At 40.9% G+C, this 24715-nt stretch overlaps 1 protein-coding gene across 2 annotated transcripts in view; it reads right to left on the bottom strand.

Moving 5' to 3' along the window:
• The window catches only part of TAOK1 (TAO kinase 1), a 73910-nt gene that overhangs the window by 23394 nt on the left and 25801 nt on the right, over positions 1–24715 (bottom strand). For both annotated transcript variants that reach the window (XM_082328214.1, XM_082328215.1), the window contains exons 2-12: positions 19484–19710; positions 15207–15278; positions 12112–12213; positions 10734–10779; positions 9720–9816; positions 8827–8940; positions 7960–8051; positions 5310–5403; positions 3807–3888; positions 1659–1826; positions 578–781 (exon numbers count right to left, since the gene is read on the bottom strand). In XM_082328214.1, coding sequence (XP_082184340.1) covers positions 578–781; positions 1659–1826; positions 3807–3888; positions 5310–5403; positions 7960–8051; positions 8827–8940; positions 9720–9816; positions 10734–10779; positions 12112–12213; positions 15207–15278; positions 19484–19615 — 1203 coding nt within the window. In that variant the 5' untranslated portion in view covers positions 19616–19710. The remainder of the gene's footprint in view (positions 1–577; positions 782–1658; positions 1827–3806; positions 3889–5309; positions 5404–7959; positions 8052–8826; positions 8941–9719; positions 9817–10733; positions 10780–12111; positions 12214–15206; positions 15279–19483; positions 19711–24715) is intronic.

Here is a 24715-nt window from a genome sequence, read left to right as displayed (position 1 = left end):
GCAAGAGCAGCACGGTTCAGAGGGACGCTCCCCAGTTTATCGTGCAGAGGTAAAGCAGGCGAAGTGGTTTCACAGCTTGCCATGGCCAGAGTGCTGCCTTTCTTTTTCTGTGCATCTTTGTTCATTAACCAAATATTTGAATCAAGTGCTGGGAAGCTGGGTGCTTCAGGAGCAGATTTCAATTACTACTGAGGGTCTCATATTGAAGAATTCACTAACTAGGAGGTAAAAAAGGGGAACTCTCACATCCTTTTGTCCCATGAAGCAGTGCTCTGTAACTTAAGGGCATTCACTAAATAACCCTATTCACAAGCTGCCGTTCCAGCTTCTCATGGTAAAGCAAACTGGTTTTGAAACAATGCAATTAGTAAAATAATTTTCAGTGAATCAACAGAAATAAACAATTTTTACAGCAACCTTCCAAAGTTTCCAGCACACATTAATATACTGGGACACAATATTAGAACCTGCAGATAATGATTTAGGATAGGAAGCACTCGAGTTTTTGTCATTCTGCCAGCCAAATCCTCTCCCATTTTACATCTTCAAAGTTAGCCAGTAAAAATCCAATGCTTACCGGCTTTAAATGAATGACAGAGCTATTTGACATCACGGTGTGGTCCCCCTCCATCATATCCAGCTCGCTCTTATCATCCGAGGCATCTGGAAGACTGTTAACACTACTGCTTTGGCTACTGGCACTGATAGACATACTAGGAATGGACTGATTACTTCCGACGCTATTCACTGTTCCTGTCCTGCCGACACCATGATCTTGTTCCTAGGAGAAACGAATTATTAAGAAAATCCAAATCCATTACAGCTGTATCTATGGACATTACCAAATGAAATGTTCATTCCATTCCTTTCTAAAGGCATCTACCTGCCACGTCATGGCAGTTCCCACCCTCCAGGCATTGCCATGAAACGTTTCTCTTGTCGGATGCTGGGGAGAGAAAGAATCAACCTTGTCAAGATTAACTGGCTGATGTCAGATTCTTTTCAACAGCGAGCCCGTTAACAAGCTGAACTCTATCATGTATCAGCAACAGCGTGTCACCAGAAACTGTTCTGACACCAGCATCATCTAAGTGCTCAGCTGGGACCCTGCACCTCGCACAGTTCCTTTGGGTACATGAGAGAACTGCAATCCAGAGAGTCTCGATTTCTGCATGGTGATTGCAGCATGCAACCCAAAAAAGATAATTTCCGTGATGACTTTTTTTTCTTTTTTTTTTTTTTTTTTGTTTAAACCAATTATAAATATCTATGTCTTAGACTCAGAATAACATTCTCCAGACAAAACTGGAAGACTGTCAAGGGCCTTGTACATATGGTCAAAATAGAGGTTAACTGCGGTTGCTGAAAGACTCCTCATGAAGCCTTATAAACAGGCAAAGCAAGCTAGGATTTACAGAACTGGAAGCTAACTGTTCAAGCATGAACACATGGCACAGCTTCTTGCCAGCACTAGGCATCTACCCTGTTTGTCCTTGTTTGTGCCTTGAGGTAGCTTTATTCCAAGCACAGAAAGGAAGACAGAGTTTACAGCCAGGTGTGTAAACAGCCTCCATTCGTTTTAACAATATCTGAGTTGTGGTTATTTAAATGACAGCACCATTTTCTGGTTCAGTGATGAAATCCAAAGTTTCTCTCACCTCCTCCTCCTCCTGTGTTTCGACTGCAGGGCCATTGTGTGCCTCCTGGAAGAGGAGCTTCTTCATTTTACGATACTGCAGGTTGTCCAGTTCTCTCACTGCATCCTTTGTTCTCTGAATCAAGTCTATTAACACTGTTTCGGGCCGCTCCCGAAGAACAAACATGTGCTGCAGAACACACAAATAGGTGAGTGACCTCTAATGCCTCCAGCGCACATGCTTTGAGGATAAAATTATGAGCTCTAGTTGGGTTTGTTCGCCCTCTTCCCTGCACAGGAGGAGAATGCCTTCACAGCTTACACTGGCACTGTTTTGAGACTTCATGATCCAGAGAGATTTCAGAATGATTGCTTTCTGATGGAAGACATCCACCAAAAAGTAAAGATGTAAAAAAACCCCAGAAACGGTATTTCATGTACCATGAAAACAGGCTCAGTTTAAACCTAGACTTCTTTGGATGCTGGGGTATTTAGAGACGTTATCTACTTGTGCTTTACAGGGGGAAGAGCAGCAAATAACATATAAATGCTAAAGGTGTTAGACTGGTTAAGTATCTCTAACCAAATGTTAATTAACTCATCAGCTAACTCTCACTATAAAGCCCTTTTCCTTGTTTAGAAAAGCTTGAGAATCAAATATTTGGCATACAGCTCTGAGTCATAAAATAGGATGTGAACGTTCAAGCCCAGCCTTAGCCATGTTATGCTCTTTTTTTTTTTTTTTTTTTTAAATATTCACTGCATTTCACTGCAAAGGTGGCTACATTTTGCCAATAGGTAAAACAAGTCCTGTCTATGTATGTCAGAAGCAGCTTTTGCAGTCTCCAGATGAAATGTGCTGTGCAAGCATGAGTCATTATTAACACCACCTCTAGTTTCATTTTGTTCCTTTGGAGAACTGCATTGCCATTTCCAACATGTCACATTCCCTACCTGTCCCTGTTAAGTGGCATGCAGCTGTTTCAGACTATAGATAAGGAAGGAATACATTCACAAACGTTTAATTTCCATCAATGTTCTCTTTAATTGCAGTGCGTTGCTCAAAATAAAACCAATCTGCAGAATTCTGAAATGGCAGGACTACACACCCACACTGAAACCTTTACTGGATAATTGCATTTACTTTCTGAATACACAGTTTTTAAAGAGGCAAAAGTCCTCAGAACCATTTCAGTAAAAACATGCAAAAAGGTGATGGTAAAACCTTCATAAATAGCATCCATTTCCCTGCAATGTAAAATTTTGGAAAACTGCTGTTTAGCAGAAACATGGCTGGGATAAAAATCCCCAAAAATAATGTCACGAGCACTGTAAAGAGAATGACAAGTTAGCAAAATTCTGAATGCCACCTGATGCCACAAAGGAAATCCATCAAAGTCAGACTTAAAATAAAGCAGCTCTAACACCTAACTTCTATGTGAGTTACATTCGCTTAGGAACACGTCAGCTTTTTGCAACAATCTACCACATTGGCTTTGTTTCCAGACTAGAGCAAGGAAAATCAAGTATCTGCAGCATACAGGAGCACAAATGAAGAAAAAAAAAAAAGGCTAAGAAATAAAGCAGGAGAAAACCTGCAGATGGCTGAGGCTTATTCATGTCAAGGAAAAGCATGGGGAAGAAAACTTGCTTTCCTCTGCCCCCTTTCCCCCAGGGATACTATTAGAACAGCGCATTTCAGTTTTATGTGTAAAGTACATAGGTGATGGGAGAGGATAAAAAGCCTTTAGGGGTATATATAGCATAGAATAAAGAGGGAAGTAATGAAAGGTATTTGTTAACTAATGCATGGCAGCTCTGTCAGGATTAATTATAATCACTGGAAGGATAGACTGAGCTTGAGAAACTGAAACTCTCGACAAGTTGATGGTCATCTAGTGTCACTTGCTGGGGCGTCCTTTTATGTTGAGAACAAGGCTGGCTTGGAGAGTCACCTGGGGAACTGCCCGAGACACTGCAAAGGGGCGGTACAGCTGGGACCACCACCTCGGTACACTCCACAGCACCCTCAGCTCAAAGGCGTTAGGGATAATGGGCAGAGAGAGCATCGTTAACCGTAACCTAGCAGGGTAGGTGAGACAGAAGAGTGTCACAGGGCACAGCCCATTTCTAATACCATGTGGAAAACAAAAAGGACAAGCAAGCCAACCTTCAGAAGCTCCTCTGATGTAGGCCTGTCTTGAGGAATTTTCTGGAGGCAAGAATCTACGAAGTTTCGAAAATAATCAGACCTGTGGCAAGGAAAGAGAAAAAACCAAACAAACACCTGAGTTAACTCCCCAGTTTAATTTTCAAAGCTCATTAAGGAAGCAAGACATTCACATTGGGGCACTGCTAGTAGAAAGAGTGGGGAGAAACCACAGAGACCCAGTACTTCATAGTACAGCCTCTAACGTCCCTAGTCAAGCCAAAGCCCACCGCTATTAGCGGGCAGATCCCTTTAACCTCAGCTTCCAGACAAAATGTTTCAGCTTAAGAACGCAAAAATATGGGGCAATTGAAGAGGAAGGGAAGTTCCGTGTGAAGGCGGACACCCACGTATCTCAGTGGGAGCATCAATCCTGTCAAATTCTATATTGCACAAACTCTTCAAGGTCTAATCAGAGCCCCTGCCCTGTTTCACCTCTGTGCGCCGGTGTTTCATCCGCAAACTGTATTAACACCCAATTCCTGAAATGCCTTTGGCCCCTCAGACGCAACTTCTACGCTATTGTGCAATCTGCCAAAAGTAAGACTTAAGATCATGATTTGCTTAGTAACATCTCTCCCTCTGTAAGCTAAAATTCTGTATTTTGCCCTTTCTTTCCCTGAGCACAGCTTTTCAGAAGGGCAGGATTATACCCTGAAAACAGCTGCACATCAGTTGTACAGGTTTTCTTTCTTTCCTCCCCCACCGCTCCTCCCCTCCCATCATGTAATGGTTTTTTTTTTGCTACTGCAATGTTTCAGTAAATTAAATCATTGCATTTTTTGGTCAGAAAAATGCGTAAAATGAGTTGAATGTTTTGTCAAGCACCAGGGTGTGAAATAGCCTAACCAGATAGTCTCAAAAGTAGAAAAAAATTTACAAAAACATGGCACAATGTACTTTTTTAGAGGCCTAGGACTATGGCTCTGAAAAACATAGTTAGGGATTTTTTAACTTTTGCAATTAGTTTACTGTGTTTGCTGTTTCAAGACACAGTTGTTGAGGCTGGGAGGCACAACATATTACTACTGTGCTTTATATTATTTAAACTTCTGAAGTTTATGCCACAGACACTTGCCGCACACAAGCAGCGTCTTCATTTTGCACAGCAATACTTCAGCAAAACAAGACTTAGGAATTGACAGTGTGGTTTGTGATTAAAAAACACTAAACCCCACATTTTTGGCTAGCCTGGGACCTTCAAAAGTTTACTGACCCATGAACTGAATTTTTTACAGGATCTTATGTTCTTCCAGCAGCATGTCCTGTTTCTATTACATTCTCGAGTCTAAAATGCATATTTAGTAATTGGTCAATTTTGTACATAAAATGTATAGTGAACCTAATAAGAACCTTCCAGCTCACATCCTCCCAACAGGAATCCAGCCATTTCAAGAACTCAGCATGACAAAGCACTCCATTTACAGCAATTCCCTACAACATTCCTCCCTCCGTAATACTCACCATTCATTAGACTGTAGTGTAGGGGATTCATTCTGCGCTATGTGATATAAGGCACTCATTGCGTTCATATTAAACAAAGGAGGCTTCCTTTCCGCTACACACAAAAGAAAATAATTTTTATATAGGGAGATAGTCTCATGTTTTTGCTCTTTGTTAGTTTACATCCCTTTAAAAAGAAAACCACATCAGCAGAATCACTATTGCCTGAACGCGGAACCCCAAACCAACCCTACCCTGCAATCAGACAGATATGTTGGCATATGTCCTATACCATTGCAGAAGATGAAAGCGCTTTGAAGATCAAATGCCTTGTCCTCTCAAGCTTTTAAATTACGTGGTTTATCATAGTTGAGTTCTCTGACTCATTTTAATGTACTAAAATAGGAGTAAGTTAACAGTAAGCTCTATACTCGGTGTTTAGCCACTAAGCATTTGTGGTTTCACCCCCCTCCCCTTTTTTTTTTTCTGAAGCTAGAGTTGCTAAAAAGCTACAAATATTTAATTCTAGCAGGACAGCAGTGATGAAGAAAAAGCTGGTTACAAGAACCATCCGATCACACTTAACTGACTAAGCACATGGGCAGGAAGTCAGTAACAGGCCAACTCTTTATACTATTTTGAGACTTGCATTCTCTTTGGCTCTTCTCTCTCTTTCAAGCTTGTGTTACTCTTATAGACTGACACAGCATGAAAGCTTAATGAGGAAGGAGATGATCTCACTGTAACAACAAAATTGAAGCTTCATCAGAATGTTTATGGGGCAAACCTATGAAGCTCAGCCTCGCCATAAACATTCCAGAGAAGCTGGTCAGGCCACGAGGACGTTCCTACACTAGTGAAAAATGTAACAGAAAACTTTCCTTCCTGAAAAAAACAAACAAGGGAAAAATAATGCCAGTTTTCTTATTCTGCTTTTTAATTTCGAGTCGAATAATAGCAGTTAGCTATGTATCAGAGATCACCGTTCACTCATTGCTATCAGAGGACGGACCTAAGCCCTACAAATTCCTCAGAATGGGTAAATTGAGGAGTTAAGCCTTTCCTCAAATGTAGCGCTTTACCTTCTCTAATCTGTCAGAGAACCAGTTGCTGCTATGGAGGATCATACTGATTATCCATTAAACTATTTTAACTGACCCCTTAAAGTATTTAAACTAACTATTCTCTCTTTTTTCTCTTAACTCACCCAAATAAAATAAAAATCCTTAGGAAACAGTGAAACCGAGCCCTCAATGAGGCCATTTCTAAGCCTAAGTAATAGTTTGAGAAGACTACTAGATGTCTCATTTTTCTGCCTGCTTCCCATGCTTATTCAAACCAACACAAATGAGATAACCACACCGACCCAGCCTACAACGCTCTACCGTCCTGACCTAGTCTCACCTCCCACCAGGCTAAAAGCCGTAGATGAAGCCTAACGCTTCATATTGCAAAAAGGCAGCGTGCGGGAAGGCACCCGGGGGTGTGGTGGCCATGAGCTCACTGCATTCCTGGAGCGCCGCAGCCAGCCAAGTCTCCTTACTCCACTCGGAGCAGGATTCTGTCATGACAGTCACACCCCTTCAACTTGCTTTATATTGGCAACCAAAAAAAAAAAAAAAAAATCATCTCTGCTCTGAAGAAAGAATCTATTTCACGTCCTGGAAGAAAATGAAGTTGACAGTTTGGAATGCCAGACAGCATTTTTAGCTAAACTGTGCAGTTCGCATGGATTAGTGTGTTCCTGAGAGCTCTCGCTGCCTGGTCGGGCTGCTCCTCCACCGAGGTCGGTTTGGAGTGCGGGCAACGAGATCTGACGGGGATGGCAGGACAGCCTCAGGTGTAACGAACACCACTGACCCTCACCATCCCAAGAAAAACTTACAGCTAAGTGCTTCTAGAGAGCTGGACCCTGACTGAAATCTGAGTAGTGCTGTGTGTTGTGTTGTGCTTCAGCGAGTGCATTTTTGTTCCAAGAAAATGCTACACGTTAAATTTAAATAGAATGCCATAGGAACATAGTCCTTTTAAATTGACGTTCTGCTTTAAGGAGTCTGTTGTAATGGCAGTGCCATCATTTCTTTTGGGTTTGATTTATAGGTCACCACTTCAAAACTGGATTATTCCATATCTTTTTCTTTAAAAAAAAAAAAGAAAGAGATTTTCCAGCCAAATCTATTCACAAGTGACAACATACACTGAATATAGCTTTGAAGCTGTCCACTTACCCAAAACTTCATTATTGCAGGACTTGTTAATGTATCTTAAATTTTCATGCAAACAAGAGCAACTTATATCATTAAACATATTTTCGCAGTGGTACTTTTAATGGTTCATTTCTACAGCTGTTCAGCAAATAGACTGTTTTTCAGTTCAAAAGTTAACTGCCTCTCCCACAGAATGTGAACACCTTTAGTGATACAGCTTGGCTATTTTCTTTGTCTAAATAACTCTTTTTCTTCAGGTAATGAAAATATCAGTTCAATAAACATCAAACTGGAGACTTGGTCTTGAATTCTAGAGAGCACATTTAGCTCTTTCCTCCAAAACTCAAGTCCCAGAGAAACCAGGACAAGGAAGGAAGCACAGATCTTCTGCACTGTGATTCAGCTGAATAAGTTCTAGGTATTAAGTAACTACATTTTATAATTTTTCAAAGAAAATAACTTACCTAACTCAATACAGGTAATTCCAAGAGACCAAACATCTACCTTGCCATCATACTGCCCTTCATCCATGGCTAAAATCACTTCTGGGGCCATCCTAAAATAGGAAATCGGTGCTTATAAAATTGTGTGCAATGGAACACATTATCATCATCACTATTTCAATGAAACAGGGCTGTTTCACTGATTTCAGCTACCGTAAACAAATCATTCCCCAAGGTATCAGGCATGAACATGGGATACTGGGGACAAAGACCAGGCACCCACACCAGTACAAGCCTACGCAGAGGCTGCGCAATGGTCTCCTGTGCTTTGCCCAGCTCTGCATTTATAAGTATCACCACCTTCTCGCCCTCCCACGTTTCCAATAGTTTAGCTGGCTGGCCAACTCTGGTGAAATAGTTATAGCATGCAGTTGTGTAAACACCACAGATTAGGTGTAAGAGATCAAAAGCATACAAGGGATCTGCAAAGGGTTTTGTTCAATGAACCTGGCCTTTCCTATGAAAGAAAAAACACTTCAGTTATTTCAACAACCAGACGCGGTGAGAACATACGAATTGTTAAAACCACTGGGGGGAGTGATTAAAATATATTACAGATGATTCAATCCCACCTCTACCACTTAAAGTCAGGGTAAGTAGAACAATAAAATATTTTTGTTACTTTTTATGAACTACAAATACAAGGATTCACAATTTCTTCAAGTCAGAGCCTAATTACTATTTAATCCTTTTTTGCAAAGTACATTTTATCACTACCACAACCAGAAGATTGCAAAGCTAGCTCCAATAAAGCCCAAGTATATTAAATACCTAATAAACGATCCTTTTAATTCATAAAGCCAGATATGCGTAAAATTCTTGGCTTACCAATATGGCGTCCCCACAAATGAGTTGGCAGGAGATGCTATGGAAGCAGACCCAAAGTCAGCAAGTTTCACCTGTCCTGGCTCTGTCAGCAGGATGTTTCCTGCCTTGATATCTCTGGTTATAGAATACAAATGTCAGTATTATTTCTCTCCAAAAAAGAAAACCTTCTATATGACAGACTACAAAACACACCAGTATTCACATGCCCAAGCTGCAGAATACCCACATTTCCTCCAAATAAAAAAAAATCTTTACTCTTTAGGTTAATTGCTTAACATGGCCCTTGATCTCGGAATCTAGTTTGTCTTAAATATCAACTTAAAATGGCACACCTGGATAAGCTTCATATACAGTTCAGCAAAACCTTCTGAACCAACTATGTCCTTTATAAGTCCTAATAATGTAACTATTCAAAACTCCTTTATGCTACTAAAATGCAGCAGGTACTTCAAACACAAAGAACATTTGCATCCCATACTTACTGTGTGCTTCTGAACACGTGTGTTCATGTAAAACTAATTTTTCAAGTATTAGCGCTCCCCCCCGCCCCAGCAATCTTTGCCTTGCGGTTGCTACCAGCTACTTAGGTGAACTCAGCCTGCCTTGCTATTCGCTGCTTCAGGGAAAAAACAGCATCGTATCAAGTATCGAAAAGCTTAGCAGATTCAAAGCGATTCTGCAGAAATTATGAACACCAGCTGTAAGAGACAGCGCATACATACAGATACATAGCTTGCTAGTATTTGACTACTATAAATCACTAGTTTGGGAGCGTACGGACACTGCAAAAAGAAAATCTCTGCTTACAAGTATTACGTTTGGGACGAAGGGGATACAATCAACGAGGTAAATTACCTGTAAGTGTGTGAGACAACAGAAATATAACCACTTACCTATGGATCATATTGTGAGAATGCAAGTATGCTAATCCCTGGAGAGCACCATGGGTAATTGCTGCTATTTCCACTTCTTGCAATGGCTTTTTATGAACTTAAGGAAAGAATTTATTTGAAATTCAATATTAAAGAAAACAATGCAGTTTACAGCATGCAAGTGAGTACTGTTAACAATGTAAACAGAGAGAAAATACTAAAACTTCATTTTTACTAGGTTCAGTATGAGAAGCAAGCGTAAAAATAGTTCACAGCGTAGAGTACATTCTATAACCAGATGTAATCTTCTAACTGTAAACCAGCAGCTATTTACTATCAAAAAGAGACTACTTTGCAACCATAAACTACATCCCTGTCGGTTCTGTGACCATTCTCCCAAGTACCTATTTGAGTCTCAATATTCAATTTTCCATTAATGAAGCTAAATCCCAAACCCTAGAACTTTATGACAATTCACACATGAATAAATAAAACTGTAGCAATACAGATGACTCTCCAGCAGCTCAGCCTTTTGTCCTGAAATGCTTCCGGCAAGGAAAGGAGAGGAACAACTTACTGGCCACACATATATCTTCAAAGAAAGTTCACTTCAAGAAGCCTGATAGAAAAACGACCGTTTAACAAAAGACCTCATCAAGCAAAACCCTAATACTGCTGCAGTGCTATTTTAGTCAATAGGCCTACAGTTGTTAGTAAGCATCAGGATCAACAGCAAGGGTTTTCAGAAATAAATCTTCAACTGTCATGACAGGAGAACCTAAAACTCAGAAGACAATAAATAGCTCACTGACAACTTAAAAATAATATGGACCAACGAGAAACGAGGCACCTAGGAAAGCCGATATTCTACAGAAAAACAATTACAGCCATGCAAGAATTTGAAAAACTGCAACTGTTCACACATACTCTGGGCCCAAATAAAACTATGTACTCAAGGACAATTCTGTGATGCTGTAACCTCCTACTTCTGTACCATACCTCTGACTTTCAATCAAATAAACGTGCGTGACATACCTTCTAGTAAGTCTGATGCTGATCCTAAACAATATTCCATAACAAGCTGTACGGGAAGAAATCAAAGTAGTTGTTAGAAAATCTCTAATAGTAAATGCATCTTTTCTAGATTTCTATGGAGAAACAAAACAAGTATTGCTTGGAACATAAGCCCCATCCTAGCACGGTCACTCTGACCCCTCCCACAAGGACAGCTCTAACTGGAATTAGCATGGCCCCCCTGCCTAAGATCCAAGCAACACAACTTGTAAGGAAGGCAAAAGCATATTCATAACCAGTTATGTATTGTATTACATATCTTATTTTATATGCACGTACTTAACAGGAATGCTAAATTGCACCTAAGCTTATCAGGGTATTAAAGGGCTATTTAGGGATTTACTTAAGATTTTGTCCCAGTCAGATTTCAAAAAAAAGAAACTAAAACTTTGTCCTACAGATTTACTGAAGCTAATACATGAACAGTACTTACAATTTAGACTATTAGTTCAACAATACAATTTCTTTAGTATATTGTACTACAAAAATTTTGTCAATGAGAGGTGCTGCATCACACTTTTCATTTGACAAAATGCTGCTTCTGCATAGCTGATTGCATCTATTCCTACACACACATTTTTATGCAAACAAACTCAAATAAACCAAATATAGGTTGGGGGCGGGGGAGGGTTGGGGTTTTTTGTTTGTTTCAATCAAATGTATGAAACCGGGTAGGAGATGACAGCCAGAGATAAAGCCAGCTACTTGGTTTTGTCACCTAAACACACACACACAAATGACAACAGAAGTAAACAATATACAACAGAAGAATTTAGTTAAATAGCAGAAATATTAGCTGCTCAAAATATACTTTAATTACAATTATCAGTAGAGATTCTAATCTATTTCATTAAAATACAACTGAACACTTGCTTCTGGAACATATTCAGTCAACCTGTAAAGTACCGAACCATTAATACTCCGTGGCATACGAAACACGCCGTTAAATGACCTGCAAGTATCTAATAAAGTTGCCATACTTGCCTTCCAGTCGGTACAACTGAAATTCTCACCTTTCCTTACAGCAAGAAAAGTGATGGATAAATTTGGTGGGTGTGCCCGTCCCCCCATTGTTATTTATTTTAAATACCCATCCATTAAGCTAAATATACTAGAACAGCAGCACAATCACCTTACTCTGCAAATGAAAGGGAAAATTTCCCCAAATCTGGTTTCCAAAAACTACAGTCAGTTTTGCTGAGCATCTGTAAGGGCCTTGGCTACTCCCATCTGAGTCTGTGCCATGCAAATGTTCAGGTGCCTCTCGAAAGCCAGCTGGAGATATTTTAAAGCGCCCTCAACCAAGGCAAGAGAAGTGCAGAGTGCAGCAGATGCTTACCCATGCTGTATGCTCCCGCAAATAGCAGCCTTTGTATTCTATACTGTTAGGGTGTTTTATTCTTTGGAGGAACTTGACTTCCTTAATAATATCCTGCCATTTCTGTAGAAAATAAAAGGAATAGAAAGACTTACAAAACTGTTAACAACAACCAAAAAAAAAAAAGGTAAGTTAGTAGGTAATTTAATTATTTTAAGAGGCAAAACCATCTGAAGGTTCCAAACCAAAATAAATTTACATCAACACCATGATGTCCACAGCTTAAGTCCTCAAAAGATCTACAAAATAAGAAGTTGATTGCTTAGGCTGTATGGGAAGAGTCTAAGGATCTCTCATCAACGTAATACTTAGTATTTATCTGTATGCATAGGATGCATACTGGTAAACACGTAATATCTGAGAAAGTCCTCAAAAAAGAAGCAATCCTTTTTTTAAGGGTTACCATTTCTGTTGTCAAATCAAACATACATCCCAACCTGAAAGAGATGTGGACGATAAGTGTCCTTTGGCAGGATCAGCTGTCTCTCACTTAACTCTTCTAGATAGAAAGACCTACTCCTACTAGTAACTGTATTACACTGGATGAGGGTCCATTTATCAGCTGCCAAATATCTGACTACATTCTTGATAATGTTTCTCCGTTACCAGTTTAGTTTTTACAAGGACCTATTTAAAATGAGTTACCTACTAGATAAGGGAATGGTTCTGCAGGAGTAAAAGTATAAACAGATAAAACAAAATGCAGGTTTATAATAAGGGGAGCTCTGCCAGTGCAACTTCGAAGTAGAGAAGAGGCCAAAATGTTATTTTCCAGTGTGTGCCTAGGCACTGCCGCTACTCCCCTCGGAGGACATCACCAAGTGCTCCCATTTGCTGCACATCCACACCTCCTCTGGCAAGAAAGGCAAAAGCTTGTAAGTGCAACAGCAAAACTACGACTCCCGGAAAAGATTTTTTCAAAAACAAATGCAGTGGCTGAAACCATTTAAGCAGGCAGACGTCAACACGGCAGTGTTGACACTGAAAATGTTTTCGAGAAAGAGTATCAGTTCTGAAGTTAATCAGAAGTAGAGAAACCTCACCCAACACCAAAAGGTTCAAAAGCTGTTTTCTAGGTCCTGTTAATCTCTCAGCACACACTTCTTCAGGTCTATGTATGTGGCTAGGATTCACAGATGGACAGAGGTCCCATATACCCAAATGCTTTGGAAAACATGTAAAAAAACCAAATCCTCCTCAAGAAAAATTTTACGGTTAGAGAAACAAATGAAACCAGGGAACGTGGTAGCCACAACCGAGGCAGCTTATTGACTAAGCATTTCTCAACACCAGAGACTTCACGAGAACGACATTAGTGCAGCTATACTAACATAAGCTCTCTCACTGACATCCTTGTTCCAGTAAAAGAACGACTTAGTTGCCTTTTACCTTCAGCCTCAAAGGCTTTGCGGTACTAAGCAATAAAAGCCACACCAAGAAAGCACCACACTAAACTTCTATATTGGGAAGAGAGAGGTGATAGATCAGTCAAGACGCATTCGTGATTTCCTGCGTAAAAAAAAGCTCCGAGATCACATTAAGAGCACAGTACTACATATTTCATAAGTTTTTAACTTATTCTAAATATGCCCTTATTTTAGAGATTAATTGTTGCCACCAATGATAAAATCTTCTTATGAAACCAAAGTAAATACAAACAATACCAGAATGCCCTTAATCAATTTTCTTTACATAGGCTAGATCATAACTCTAGCAAACTTCTGAACAAAACAAATAAATATAGAAGTAAAATAGAAAGTGTTTTAATCCTGGTCTTATTACTTTCTTCAAAATAAAGAAACATACGCATTGAAGACAAACAAAAGCTATTTCTGAAGCCTGCACAGTTTGTTTCATTCATGTGAATAGAGTATTTATAGCTCACAGTAATTAAAACAGTAGGACAAGTAGTAAGTACAAATTATTCTTTCATCAGTACACAGTTAAACAAGTCACCGCAGTGACAAAATAGAGACACGCATAGCAAATTTAACTATGAAGCTAGAATTTACGACTGCTGGAGAGACACTGCCACCTCTACCTCCTACACAGATACATACACACACAGAGGAAGGAAGGAATAGTTCAGCTCCTGGTAGCGCAGATGATCAATACACAAAAGGCAGGCACAGAAAGCAATGAGTTGTTAGTCAAACTCATCAGAGCAAGACTGCTTCTAGGACTGGAATACAGAGAATGGAGGGAGGGAACCATAAATGCCTTGAGCAACATGGTTACAATAAATACTTCTGTTGAAAAATCATGCCATGATTTGATAGATATCATTTACCAGAAATAATACCAAATCAGCTGTTCACGTCATGTTGGGCTTTTCAAGAATCTGTATTAGCACTTAAAAATTACAAGTATAAAATCAATTATCTCTGTTAAGCATCCTAGGGAAAAAACACACATCTGGGGTGGCCATGAAAACACTTAACGTTGAAATCTCAGAGGCCTACTTTTACAAACCCCTCTGCAAAGACTGCCTTAATCCCTAGCTCTGGCAGTTCTTCCGTAATTACGCTGCTGTTCAGATTTTCACCCTCATTCATTCACTGCTGTTTTCCTTTTGTTTTAGCTCCTCATCAGCACAGTCATTCCAGGGAAGGATGCATTCTGCCTTACTACTTTGCACAAGCAAGATTCCCTCTGAATCTTTCACTACTGCATCCATTGCTATTATTCCTTTGTCCAGTAAGCAACATGGTTATTTTAAAAGGTATTTAAAATGGAGTGTTTAAGGGCAACAAGACATACTAACATAAAAAACTACCATTTTTAATTTTCTTTTTTGCTTTCTACACGTTTATGTGGTTCCATAAAAGAGCCCTTTGTGTCTGCAAGCAGTGAGTCCTACCCATCTTTTCCAGGAGCAGATTAGGCAGAAATACACTATGAACAGTAAACTAATTTCTTTTGTTTACACAGTATCCTCATTCATCTTTACAGTTATAGGAAAGATCTCTCTTGTTGTAATCCAAGCTAATTAAAATCACCCCATATAATAAGTATTTGCAATAGTCTAGATTTAATAAGCAACATGTTCTACATACCTCATTGGACTGCTTCCCACTATACGACATTTTCTTGATGGCCACCACTTCATTGGTGCGCACATCACGTGCCTGTAACATGAAAACATGATGCGTCAGTTTCTTCAGATCGTGATTTCCCGTAAGATGTAAACCAAACATACTCACAACGAAGCAATGAAAAATCTTTATCCATTAGTTAACTTTTGCAGAGAGTTAAACTAAAATAGCTTCCAAGGGGGGTGGCTGCTGCATCTATTAGAAATTTCCTTCCAGAGTTAAAGATCACCTCCTGTTTGTGAGACAGGGTACGACAATTTTCCGTGCTCACCATCCAGCAAGTCTCTGCAGGAGTCGAGTACTGTCACTTCTAAACTAAAAATCATAGCTTATAAAAGCAGCTCTGATTCGAGTAGAATGGATTTTCCCTAAATCAGCTTCTCTCCCTGCCCAGGTCCTTTCCAGACCAAACAGAAGCAAGGCTCGGCCCTCTTGTTCCACCCCAAACACAAGCAAAGATGTCACAGGATGCCCAGCAGATCCAGACACCGGCAGCTTTCTCCCCACTGCTCCCACAAATTGGCTATTGTGTCTTAAAGGCAGGCAGATGATAGAGAGACGGCAGCAGCGACCTCAGCGACCCATCCCAGATTCCCATTCTGACTTTCACTTTCTCAGCCCAATAATATTATTATTTACACCGCACAATAAACGTACACGGTTTTTCACACTTCAAAGGCAGACTTCCTGACTTCAGACAGCAACCATCCAAGATAAGAGCAGACAAGAAGTTTTGGGTAATTTAGCACCAAAGCAATGGCTCATTCACCCTGGCAGGAGAAGAGGCAGCGCTGCTCCCCCTCGCAGGAAGGATGGCTCCAGGCAAGACCCCAGCCGCTCCCCCGTTAAGGATTTCAGCGGCAGGGGAGGGTGGTGGAGGAAAAGACCTCTGAGTCTCTCTGATAAGAATAATCAACTTGGATACGAAGCCAAACGATATAAATCAAAATAATGTGCACCACAGCATTCACTGATGACTGATGAAAATGCTGATTTTTAATACATTTGTACTATCAAGCACAGCCTATCAGAACATGGATTAATGAAGTACCAGGACTCTGCTTTTTGTAAAAAGGTTTTTCAGTCATGTTTTAATTCTGCCGTTCATTAAAGAGATTCCCAGAATTCCCTATCAGTCTTTTATTTCAACCAGTTATGATAAGCTTGAACCAATACTATTTTTAGTTTTCTTTCTGTTTGAGAGGATCCTTCCTACTGTCTCACTGATATTACAGTACCTCTAAGGTTGGGGAGGGATATGACCATTTTTGGTTTTTTGCGACAAAAAAGGAAGAATAAAATTCTACCTCCTCGATCTTTACTAATTAGAGACAATCTCTGAAACATTCAAATCAGTGAAAAACGGCAATAAAACAGGCAAGCAAAATACTAGAGTAGAGCAGAAGGAACACAGCTCTAACAAAAGAGAGTGGGTTATTCTTCTGCTCCATCTGCAGTGTTCCAGTGTAGTAGATTCCTTGTGTCAAGTGAAAGCTATTATTACACTGCAGAGCAGGGAGTAGGGTAAGGATAATACCAAAATGATTCAGAGGTGCCAGACTTGCAGTTTGTAAGAAACTAAAACCATGAGGTGAACCAGCAAAATTCATGTCAATTATGAAAGGGGGAAAAAAAAAACAAAACAAAACTTTCTGCCACTGCAGGATGTAACAAAGAAAGAGACAAGAGTGAACGCTCTTAGCCAGTTATTACGCAAGATAAATATATCACCCCTTCTCGGGATCACCGCTACAAGGAAAGAAAGGTAGGTACAACTAACAACGAAAGACTAAACTGCATTTTAAAAAAAGCAGGGGGAGATTTCAGGATTATATGCATTTTTCTACTTGTTAATTACTCCCACATCAATTTATCATCAACATTTTTGGTCCAGGCTGCATGCAATGAAAGCAGACTGGTGGTGGAGGTGCTATGTATTCGAAAACCCAACCAAGCAACCCCTGCTCACGTTTGCCGAACACCTGCAGTCCTCGCTGCTGCGGTGGGGCTGAGCGAGGACCATCACGGCTGACACCCCATGAACGTTACAACCATGGAGTTTAATTTGCTTTTTTAGTTCCTTGTGATCTTGAATAATTGATAAAAGACAGTTTCCCTGAGAAAAGTCATGAAGATGTTACAAAGCCAGCTAACTTAAACAATCCAAACGAACAAGGCCTGGTTTATGGCAGACATTTATGCGCACATATCCTGCTTTCCTCCGACAACTCCATACAAAGGATCAACATCTGGTGACCAGAGTAACTTCAGCAGTGATACAAGCAAAGCACGAGCAAAGAAAAGGTGGAGTATGTCATCAGCTTTGGTAATATGCTTTTAAGCAGTTAACTACAATCCAATATTACATTGATTAGAGAAAGTTTAATGTTTGCATTAGCAGAATCAAAATCTTGTTAAAGAAACTGAAGAGAAGTTTTTTCCCTAGCTTTACAGAGGAATAAAGGACCCAAGATATACACTCCTCTACCTTAGTTCTTTATGCTTATTTAATTTACACTAAATTTCTCCCTCTACAATGTCTTTCTCATCTTTTGCGCTTCTGTTTGAGGGATCGAGTACATTACATGAAACGGTTTCAGATTCAAGGTCTTAGACCTGCTACTAGTAAAAAGGTACCATAACACAACACAGAACTTCCAGGTTAAAGGTTCGTAACGCAGAAATAGAAACAGCATATCTTCTTTCTTGGAAATTCTCTCTTACTTGAAAAAAACAGAGCCCCCAAATGGGTTGGAGTAGTGCGATGCACTGCTTACACTTGTCTTTTTGCAAGTGCCAAATTAGACGTACTTTCTGTCAAAGCAGCACAATCCAAACACTGTCAAGTAATGGCGCTCTTTAGTGAATAAATACCACCCTATAATGAATTGGTAGTCTAAAATCGGGGGAAAAAAAAGAGAAAGAAGGGCCTAGAAATTAACGACCTCTTACTTTCAATCTCCCTGCAGAAGGAGCAATGGGCAATCAGCCCGTACCACAACTACAAAGTTCAGGCAGTCTACCAGTGCCAGGAGGGCAGGGCAGCTTCTTGCTGATGTCTGGGAATGCTGTTAGCATACAGCTTGCAGGTTACCTCGGGCTGCGTATGCTGGTTTTCCATACCCGTGCGGGTCATGCACGCCTCTAGAAGATACAGCATTCCTGAAAAACTTCAATAACACTTCCACATAGCAGGAAGACAGATTCGTCAGTTCCCTCCTTCTATATCCACTCTTTAACCGAAGTGAGTAAATGAGATGAAGCGAAGGCTGCAGGTGAGTACTGTTTCGTTAGAAAACACTTCCTCCCCCAGATCTGTTCCCAGACAGTGGCGGCTCATAGTTTTAACCTGGGAACAAAATTAAGAAGCTTTTCCTAATTAGTTCATCTGTGCTGCATTAAATTTGTGCTGGAAGGTTCCCAACATGGTCTGCTTCAATTATTAACAATGAATAGGCATCTCATAAAATACTGACACAAATGGTTTTCTGAAGGAAAATTGGCAGGTTTGGCCACACCTCCTATAATTATAAAAGTGAAAAGGTTTTCTGAGGAAAATGGTTTTTTAATGAAGGTCTCACAGTATGCACTTTGGTTAACATACAGCAACCTGCAAATGAGGTTACCGTGAGACATCCCACCTCCGGTTGAGCTATGCAAGCAGCCTGGGAAAAATTCTGCTGTCCAGACGTTTGCGTCAAGAAAGTTTTATGCAGATGAATACTGGGATTCTTGCCTGCAGTAGGGAATGATGTGACAGGACAAATGATAACAAAAGCACCATCGTTCAGGTGTCAAACACAAAGAATGGCTTTAAGGGAGCCTGGGGGTATGCACAAAGGGAGAGAGAACTCAATTTCTCTCAGGGGACAGGACGCGATAAGGAGATGATCAGACCAAGAGAACTGCATTGCCAGTCAGAATCGGTGGAGCAGAAGTCCATGTTTTAATTTGCAGATAAACCCCCCCTTGCAGCATAACGATGTACCTAAAAGCACTGGGCAAGGGCCACATTTCCAGTTTTCCTTTTCAGTTTGTATGCAAACACCTTACAGATACCGCGAGTCTGTGAACGGATTGAGACTGTACAGACACACGAGAAAACATCTCTGCCCCGAACAGCATATAAAAAAAATTCATAGTAGTTTCTTTTCTTCAATACGTTCAAAAAAGTCTATGCCCACAGTTTAAGGTAAAAAGAGACACAGCTAAAATTCACAAATCACAGAGCTACTTACAAAATAAACTGCTCCGAAGCTTCCATGGCCAATCTCTCGGAGATCTGTGAAGAGCTTTTCTGGATCTTCTTTGAAGAAGAGCTCTGCAATTTCTGGGTCCTTCAGGCTGCCCGCTCGGCTGGTTGATGGCATCCTGCTGGGCAGTTAGCCGACCGACTATCTGGGTTTAAAGTGCTGCCTCAACCCTTGGTTCATCTGTATGAATGGAGCCTCTTCAGCATGGATTACTGCAAGAAAAAGATTGCAATCCTTCACTGATTATCCTCTTCTCAAAGAGCCAGAAACAAAGCTACAGCAGAGCAGCTTCCACTTCTTCCAGAGCAAGCATCCCTGTCGCGTGAAGCAACGCGACCTATCTGCTGGGATAATGTCACAGCCCCACTGCGACAGCAGTCAAGCGTTTCTACAGAGCGCAAACCAAAATCAAACCACAACATGAGACAGATTCCTTGCTCCAGCATCTGCTCAGTCACCTGCACAGCGGTCAACAGAATCTCTCTGACCTACAGCGACCACCAGTTTGTCACGAGCGAGCCCGTATTACCTTGAAAAGTTACACGCGCCATGTCTTAAAGTACTGTTTGGACTTTGTGAAGTGGGTGACACAATTGCATATACGTGTCACGGTCTTTGCAAGACAAGATATATGGTACAAGTGTGACGTGTACGAACCACCACTGCTATTTACTAATCTGTGTTTATATTTTTTAAATGCAGTTCAGCATTTTTTTCTTCTGCAATGGTACTCCAGTTAAGAAGCAGCCAGTGATCAGTTTTTACTCATTTCAGCATGCACGTGGAGACTTCTCTAAAGCTTCTCCTTCCACAACTAAGTCATGGTCCTTTTCGTTTTTTTCTCTTATCTAAATTCAAGATCTCCATCTTAAACTGCCTGCTCTTCAGAGCCTTACTTGCAACCCCCTTCTCTAGAGGAGCAGCATCCAGAACAGCAGATACCCAGTTCCGCACACAACGCATGTCTTTCTGCTCTACTTCAGCAGATGCAAACACACATTTAATTGTGACAGCACATGATACAGCCTTCTACAATAGCCCATTGGCAAACACTTTCTTCAGAGGAACTTGCAACTTCAGACGCCACCGGGAACGTATGAAATCCTTTCTGCTTGCACCGTGCCATTCACTTTCATTTACTCAGAGTGGCTTGGAATCTATCCAGAATAAAAATATACTTTCAAGTTGGGCTAAAATCTTACTGTATCTTTACAACAGGTGAAGTCAAACCACCATTACAAGTAAAACGCACATTTTTTTCCCCCTAAAGGAAGGGCCTGGATATTGGGATTTCCTCTCAATTCCCTGTAAACTGTCACCAATAAAAACAATTCTGTGTCACTGGCAAACAGCTAATCACACAGCTTGCTTCTTTCCAAAAATCCCTGTCTGGTCAAGACTTGTGGGGTTTTTTTAATTCTTATTTCTTATCTCAAATTTATTTTTAAAAAAAGTTTTGTATCTTCATACTGGAAAAAAAAGACAATAAACCTGAGTTTAACCAATGTGTCAGAAGGCCCTATCCCCGTCCATTTTTCCTCCTTTTCTGGACACTAACTCCACCTTCCTCCAGGCCTCTAGATCATCAATGAATCATTTGTTTTCCCCTCCCTGCAGAGCAATTCCTACAAGGATGGAAAAAGACATACTCCTGCATGTGTATGCTCAGTGGTACTCTTCTCTAGACAGTTGCAGCATGTGGAAGTGCCAAAGACTGCTGGCTCCTTGTTAGTTCAGATAACTGCTAGCATCGCTACAAGGAGAGCACGATTCTGCGAGAGACAGCCACGACATACCTAGTTGTAAAGTCTGCAAGAGTCTCCAGTTTTTCTGATGAAGACATGCGTGGGAGAGAGAACGCAGGGAAGGGAAGCGAAATCCAGCATTTTCATAGCTTTCCTCCAAGCAGTCAGCATTCAAAAAAATTTATAATGCAACCCAAAACGTGTTTCCATGATAGCCCACTCTCAGGGGCTAAGGGAAAACTGACATTCAAATCCCAGTGGTGGACCAAGTATAAAAATATATATATATACACATATACACACACATATAATATATACATACACACACACACACAGAAAATAAGCAGCTGTTCACAACTCTGCTATACTGCACTCGTGAGCACGCACACACACATTTCGTATCGATGCAGGGTCATTAGAGGAACCTTCGCAGCAGAGGGCATCAGCACACGACATGCCCGGCTGCCAACGAAGCCGAGCGAGATGCACAGGAACGGGACCGCGATATCTCCACCCTCCATTGCATAACGCAGTAACTAATACCGTGTGGGAAGGGAAATAATTAGCTTCAATTCAGCCTGTACCTGAAGCATGCTACATTTATGAAGACTGGAAGAAAAGTTGGGGTTTTTTGTTATTTTTCTTTCTTTCTTTCAAATAAGCCAACAATATTGCACTTGATTCCAGCTCTAACAAGCACATAACACTGAAAGACAACTGTTTCACATTTACAGCCCCCGACAAAACAATAGACAAAAAGCATCAGTCAGAAAAGCGAGAGAGGAGCTGGGGGAAGGGAGCTGATAACCAGAGCACACTCAGTATTATTGAAGGAATGTTTCTTGGATCGACGGTAATGATGTCATGTTCCATCTTTTAAGAAGCATCAGATTCTTACAAAAAGGACATTGTTGTTCAAAAGCAACTGCTGCAATCCCAGAATGCCCTTTTCCCTACATCTGTTAGTCAGAGGGGCTAGGCTTGGATAAACCTGCTAGTATGGCCAAAAGTCACATGTCCCCGCGAGCGAGCGTGCGTGCGAGAGCCGAGCCAGGAGAAAAACCCCGCGCACACACAGCTGAGATGGATTACGGCGCTCTCCCCCTCCCCACCTACCCCCCCGTGCCAAACCAGCCGCCGGATTCGCTCCTGGCATCGTTTCTGAGCGTGCCTCTGAAATGTCATCAACAGGCAACACTTTTTACCGCCGCTAAAACTCTTACCAGGCTCGTTGGCGATACGTGCAGGAGCGGTACGGGACCGGCTACTGCGCTGCCAGACTTCGAATGGCACATCAGAGCAGACCTCCTCATCTACTGTCATACACCTCAAAACACAGCTTTTCCCCCTTTAATCCTGAGAGCATCGAGACAAATTTAATTACCTTTATTCTTGGAAATAATTGCTGCTTTGAAATGGATGAGAATAAAAACATTAAGTATTAAAACCTATTTAACAGAACAGTCACAAACGTGTATGTGACACTATGCTTATCATTTGATCTGCTTAGATGGAACAATAAAATGCATTAATATACATTCCATCCATAAGAAAGCTTTACACAGTCTCGCTTAATAAAGTGCTCCCATTTTTTATAGATGCTACAATATTAAATTCCCTCAGTCTTCTTTTTACCCAGACAACATGCGCTGCCTGCCAAAGCCCGACAGTGCCAGCAGCCGAGATGCTCTGCCTCCTGCCTTGCAATAACGACACCTGAACGCTTTGGGGAAATGGAAGTGATGTTAGGAGAAGTGGCATGCAACGTGGTTATTGCGTTATTTTAAATGTATTAAAAATATAGATGAGTCTTAAGATTAAAAAAAAAAAACAACCTGCAACTAAACTGCACTGAAAATTAAATCATACACCAGCAGGCAGCTGGATTTCTACATTACAGTCAAGCTGCACTTACGTATTTTACATTCTTCCAACGATGCAGTCTCTTTACTACAGGTTTTTTGGATCGGTGCAGCTATACTGTTAAACACAATTGTTCCCAGTGGACGGGACGGATCCTCTCACCTTAGACACTCAGACCAGGTGGCTGGATCCTGGCGGGGGCCAGGAGACAGGCGCTGCAAACAGGACACGGCACCCTCCGACTGTGCCCGTCTCTGCTGGTGAAGAGGCAGCCTACCTACAAGCCACCTTGCAGGCTGCTAAAATTAGATAAAATAAATTCCATGTTTTTTCCTAGTTGTCACTCACACAAAGACAGAATACTGCATCGCATAAACGCAAGTACTGGTACTTAGATCAATTCCACTCATAACCAACAAGGTGATGTAGGAATATGAGAAAGATTCAAAATAAACCAGGGAATGACCAAAGCACAAGGCTGGACCAACTCTATTTCCATATAATAGGCTGAACTAACTACGTTTATTTAGTGGCTGCCATTACCAGTGTAAATGACACTGATTACAGGCCAAAATTTTTTATCAAATTACTTTCATCTGAACAACTAGCAGTTAGTGGAAACCGCATGCACACATCCACAAAAGTCTATGAATCAATAAGATGTTACGTTCCCTGTAATTACGGCTCTATTAAATGTACACACACACGCACCTTGAACCACTGACATAAGGAAGCTGAAGATGAGGACGGGGTAAGACCTGTTCTCTTCCGAGTTTTCTGCCTCCCTGCCGTGTCATCTCAAGCTCGAGTCCGACCCACCCCTGTGACTAACATCCCCTGGGATCCCGCAGAGCAGAGCGAGCAAAGCTCTAAATGGTCAGCTGCCATATTTAAAGTGCATATTTAAGCCTCATGCTACAGAGACCTCAGAGAAATTAAAATCTGTCCACAGTAAAATATCTGACGGCTGTCAGTGTCACAGATAACTGTTTTCATGTAATAAAACAATGTATTAGGACAAGAATGTACTTAGCTTTCCCTGCAAAGGAGAAGGGAACCTACTCACTGAGATTTCCACCTATCTCTCATGTTCTTTCTCAAGTTCACATCCAGACCAACTCAGTGAGAGCGACGGTGACCAGAAGCATTCGGTTACACTAAACACGAGCGCATCAAAGCACCTGTAGTTCCTTAAGATGGTTCAGAAGTTTGTAGAAACCAAAACATGACAATTCGCAATAGGCTTGCTTGTACATTCTTAGCATTAAAAAGCAGCACGCTTTGTCCATACAAATGAAGTTTCAAGGAATCAACATATTCAACACCTTTCAGCTTCTATATACAAGAGTATTATAAGCGGAGTTAAACAAATATCATGTGAGCACAAAAAAAAAGCATCCATCATCCTGTCTCTCTCTCCATTTCACTGGGTACCAAGGGGCGCGCTACACGGACTCCTACGATGGCTAGTAAGGCTGATGGGAATGCTGTCCTCCATTGCTGAATTACAAAAAAAATTATTTGCAATTTGAGACATAAATCTTGTTTTATGCTACAGCCATCTGCTATATGATACACTTAACACAGTAAAATCTATAAAAAACTTACC

This window comes from Platalea leucorodia, assembly GCF_965183815.1.
Source record: "Platalea leucorodia genome assembly, chromosome: 16".
NCBI classification, from domain to species: Eukaryota; Metazoa; Chordata; class Aves; order Pelecaniformes; family Threskiornithidae; genus Platalea; species Platalea leucorodia.
The sequence above is the reverse complement of the archived record's forward strand: the minus strand, read 5'-3'. Positions and strand labels throughout refer to the sequence as shown.